The sequence below is a fragment of the Papaver somniferum genome, chromosome 10 (genome assembly GCF_003573695.1).
Source record: "Papaver somniferum cultivar HN1 chromosome 10, ASM357369v1, whole genome shotgun sequence".
In the NCBI taxonomy this organism is placed as follows: domain Eukaryota; kingdom Viridiplantae; phylum Streptophyta; class Magnoliopsida; order Ranunculales; family Papaveraceae; genus Papaver; species Papaver somniferum.
Window position 1 is genome coordinate 101,878,300 of NC_039367.1, and position 4,723 is coordinate 101,883,022.

Below are 4,723 nucleotides of genomic sequence, written 5' to 3' on the forward strand. Positions count from 1 at the left end.
ATTAACAACTTACACTAATTAAACACTAATCATTTAAGGGTATTTTCACCTTTATGAAAAATGAATGGATAGAGAGCACCCAAAAACATTATTTCATATCATGTTTTTGTCCTATTCAATATGCCCCAAAGGTTTTGGGTATTGCCCCAGATTAGGATTCTAGTGTAAACCTCTTGGCATCTCAACTATCACAAGCGGCCCAACTGCCCAAATATATAAGAGCAGCACATTCTTCGTGCTTTTTTCCTCTTCTCTCTCCCTCGCCGTCTGTTACTAAGGGAAGAAAAAAATGAATCAGAAAACATGGCCAGCACCATCGGACGGACCAAACTACTCAGCTTTACCGCTAGCGAAATTCAACAACAACTTACACCTCCATAATCAACAACACCAACAGGAATTTCACAAGAGAAGACACTTTGCAGTCGACAAAACAACAAAGTCATATCACGGGCATCACTATCAATCAAATTCATCATCAAAATCAAAAACAAAATACAAATCATCAAGACCCACATCATCAATTTCATCATTAAAACCACCAGATTACTCTAATTTCTCATTACTTCCTTATGATGTATTATCAAGAATTGCAGCTTCATTTACATTACCAGATTTAAGGTCATCATCATTAGTATGTAAATCATGGAGAGATGCATTAAAACCATTAAGAGAAGCTATGTTATTTGTTCGTTGGGGTAAAAGATATAAACATGGTAAAGGTGGTGTTAGACCTAATATTCAGAAAGCATTAGATTCGTTCTTACAAGGTTCGGTTCGTGGTTCTACACTTGCTATGGTTGATGCTGGTCTTATTTATTGGGAAATGGGTAAAAGAGAAGAAGGAATTGTTTTTTACAGAAGAGCTGCAGAACTCGGTGATCCTGCTGGTCGTTGTAATTTGGGGATTTCTTACTTACAAGGTATAATAATTACTACATTGGTTTCAATGTTGATCGATATTTTTCCGAATTCCAAGAATTAAGTTTGGATTCCTTTGACGTCTTGGTGAGATATATTGACAAACTCTAGAGCAGGGACTGGAACCTCTAAACTCAAGTATGAGAGTGGGCCCTGGTCACTTAGGCTGTCCTTAGATGAGTGTTTGAGTGGTTAACCATTGTTTAGTTTAAATTATGAAGGTGAGTAAGACTTTTTGGCCTAAGCTTGGCTTGATAATGCAGAGAACTCATTGGTGTTGAGTTGTTTGCGTCGTTTATGTGTTTGTGAACAAACTGTCGGATTTGTAAGTTTAATTTGAGGGAAAGGTTTATAGGCAGGGAGGTGTTGTATTGCTGATTTCTAAGCTGCAACTGGTGGGGCGGTAAATTTTGAAATTTAAGGGGACTTGTTAGGTATCATTTAGAGAAACATACCTTCTCTAAGTTTCTCTCTTGTAGTTAACTATTTTAAGTAAGATGTTTATCTTTAGTCTCTCTGCTCAAACTGCAAGATCATGTTTCCTTGTTTCAAACAAAACGAAATCTAAAAGGTAAAAACACCTCATTATGTCGCACAATCTTATTGTAGTTCGACAGTTATCCTTCCAGAAGCAGTTTCGGTCATTCTATACGCAACCAGTACTGCTTCACGTACAGTGATATATATAACTTATGATTTTCCGTAAATTCATAAAATTGTCTTTTCTCGTATCCCACATTATAGCTTTTGTGTTACCACTGATTTTGTGTTCGCAGCTGATCCTCCTAATCCGAAGGAGGCCGTAAAATGGCTATATAAAGCCTCAGATGCTGGCCACTCACGTGCACAGTATCAGCTTGCACTCTGCCTACATCAAGGGCGAGGTGTGGAGTGCAACATAAGGGAAGCTGTATGTAGTTTTATTTTAATCATCCTTAGTTTTTAAGCCATTGGCTTCCAATGTTTTAAGTATTGTGTAGTAGTTTTCATTTCCTTCCATATAGATCAGCAGTATCAACTTTAAGTATGTTAACCTATGCCAAGTGCTTTCTCTATTTGGTTAGATTATTGTCTTTTTTATTTAATATTTGAATTTTTCATTATAATGATTTACTGCACCAGGCCAGTTGGTATGTGAGAGCTGCTGAAGGTGGAAATGTGCGTTCCATGTACAATGCTTCCTTATGCTACTCCTCTGGTGAAGGCTTGCTGTTCAATCATCGTCAAGCAAAGAAGTGGATGAAACATGCTGCTGATCATGGTCACAGTAAAGCTCAGTTTGAGCATGGGCTTGGATTGTTCTCTGTAAGCATCAATTTCATGATGAACGCTTAATGCCAAAATTATTTGACAATCAACCGCACATGTTATAAATCATCTTACCATTTTTTGTAACAATTTTGAACTGTGAAATCTGATGGAGTCATACTTGTGACTTGCATAGGAAGGGAAGATGATGCGAGCACTTATTTACCTAGAGCTTGCCATTCGAGCAGGCGAAAATGCTGCAGCTGAAGTTAAGAATATTATACTCCAAGAGTTGACGCAAGGCTCTCGAGATTATGCGATGCGGCTTGCTGACAACTGGAGGCCTCTGCTTTCTTCGCACTGAGAAAATAAATTGATGGCAAGTCCATAATTGAATAAGCTTCTAAGGCTGCCTTCTTAGGCACCGGTGATTCCTTTTATTTAAAATTTAAATGGATTCCATTCCTTTTATTTAAAATTTAAATGGATTCCATCTCGTTCGCGATGATTTTATCTTTTGGTGCAAATAATTTTTATATTAATATCATCAAGAACTACATGACATTAATCTTTTTCGACCGTTGACGCAAAATGAGGTCTGGTGGTCTGTCATTCCAGGACTTCAGTAACACCAATTTTCCAACTAAATTTAGCTAGTATATATGTAGCTTAACTATTTTGAGGCATAGGGCATTTATTTGGGGCCAGTTCCTAAAAGACAAAAAGGGTTAGGAAGCAATTTCCCAAAACCCCTTAACCAACTATTCTCTTATTATCTATTTTACCCGAAGTAATTTCCTAAAACCCCTTAACCAACTATTCTCTATTTTATTCCTGATTAATTAGTGTTAATTGATCGTATTAGGTGCTAATTAATCTTGTTAAATGTGAGATCAACTAATGTAAACGGATCTTCATCGGAATCGATTTAAGTTCATGCACTCGTAAACCGATTATGAGTAGTGTTCTTTGGTATTCAAGAAAGGCATCAAGAATTGGTTAACGTATGCATAGATAAAATCCGATTCACATATTCGGTCTTTTTTGGCATCATATATAAGCCGATTGTTTCATTTTCGTAAAAAAAAAATTCATTCATTTCAATTATTTTCCTTTTCGTAGGAATCACGGATGCACTTAGCATGTGCATCAAGCCTTTCAACCCCTAGGTGACCCTAGACAAATTATAGTCTCGTGAGGGTTTGCAACTCTTAAAACTATCAATCTTCTTCCGAGGAGTCCGAGTCCGAGTCACCCACCATAAAGTTCGGGTCGTACTCCGAAATTTTGGATACCATGAAGTGATAGTTTTCATCAAAATATGAATGCTTCCCCCTTTTCCTCCAAGTAGCGCGCTTTCATGGCTTCGTGCTACAAAATCACGACACATACTTACTTTGTTAGTTACAAATTGATAAAAGTAGATTATGTAGAATAACCATAAAAAATACTTACAAATTATTGAAGGGACGTGCTAAAATGGCTAGCGTTCAAAATACGTTGTTGGATAGCTATAAATGCAACTATCGCATCTAGGATGACTTGGTGCCTATCATGGATTTGTTGAAGAGTTCTTCTATTCGGGTTCCCATAATCTTGCTTAAATTTGTTATATAATTTCGCCCATAAGGTTTCAGACGAGGAGTGATCAACTCGACTTTCGGCGTACCATGCTTTGGTGATTGCCTAATCTTCGGCGGAGTCAAACGATGCCATTTCTTGTATGTGGAGGTATGAAATGAGTAGTTGTGGATTTTATGGAGTAGGAGCGAATAGAATGAGCAAGTTTGGGGCATATTGGGTCCAAGGATGAGGTCTCTCTATATATAGAAACACCCCAACGATTAGTTTTTCCGAAAAAAGTGAAATAATTTGGCACAATCGGTCTTCTCGAATGTCCATAACAACCAGTTATGTTTTCATGCCAAATATAATCGGTCTTTATGTTTGGCAACATAAACCGATTGCGCGCATGTAAAAAATTTGAATTTTCACCGACATTAATCGGTTTATATATATACACATGTAATCCGATTCTTACTAGAAAAAGATACAGAAAAACTGCATTTGAAGAATCAGATTATACTGATACCCACATAAACCGACTCCATGATGGAACCTAAACAATCGGTTTTTAGGTGCAATCGTATAATCCGATTGTTTGCCTGTATTTACAAAAAAAAAAAGTTTGGAGCATGCATAAACTTGTTTTACGATAAACCCATTACACAGATAATTATAATTAAAACTTTAAATGCATTTAAATTCAAACCATGATCATCCAAAAAATAAACCATAATCATCCCAAAAAAAATGTTAAAAACTTAAAACTTAAACCACCAGCATCAGCAGCAGGAGCAACAGCAACAACTTCTGCTTCAGCTGCAGCCAATTCTTCAAACAAACCTTCTAAATGTCTGTCGCGATCACTCCCAGCTGCAATCGCATCCCTCCTTCTCCTCGCAAACCTGATGAGACGAATAAGAACTTCTAGTGAAAGCTTATTTGCCAGTGCGAGGGCTTGCTCCAAACGGGTCTCACGGCCATATGCGAA

At 37.2% G+C, this 4,723-nt stretch overlaps 1 protein-coding gene across 1 annotated transcript; it reads left to right on the forward strand.

The window, feature by feature from the left end:
• Positions 1 to 239: 239 nt before the first annotated feature.
• LOC113315166 (F-box protein At1g70590) lies at positions 240 to 2,684 on the forward strand. The gene is made up of 4 exons (XM_026563466.1): positions 240 to 923; positions 1,698 to 1,831; positions 2,044 to 2,226; positions 2,366 to 2,684. Exons 1-4 carry the CDS (start codon positions 290 to 292, stop codon positions 2,531 to 2,533), a joined length of 1,119 nt encoding a protein of 372 aa, XP_026419251.1. The 5' UTR covers positions 240 to 289; the 3' UTR covers positions 2,534 to 2,684.
• Positions 2,685 to 4,723: the final 2,039 nt, after the last annotated feature.

Coding starts and splice junctions, on each gene's coding strand:
- LOC113315166 (XM_026563466.1), top strand. CDS start 290: ATGAATCAGAAAACATGGCCAGCACCATCGGACGGACCAAACTACTCA. Junction 1,832..2,043: donor AGTGCAACATAAGGGAAGCT/GTATGTAGTTTT, acceptor TTACTGCACCAG/GCCAGTTGGTATGTGAGAGC. Junction 2,227..2,365: donor ATGGGCTTGGATTGTTCTCT/GTAAGCATCAAT, acceptor TGACTTGCATAG/GAAGGGAAGATGATGCGAGC.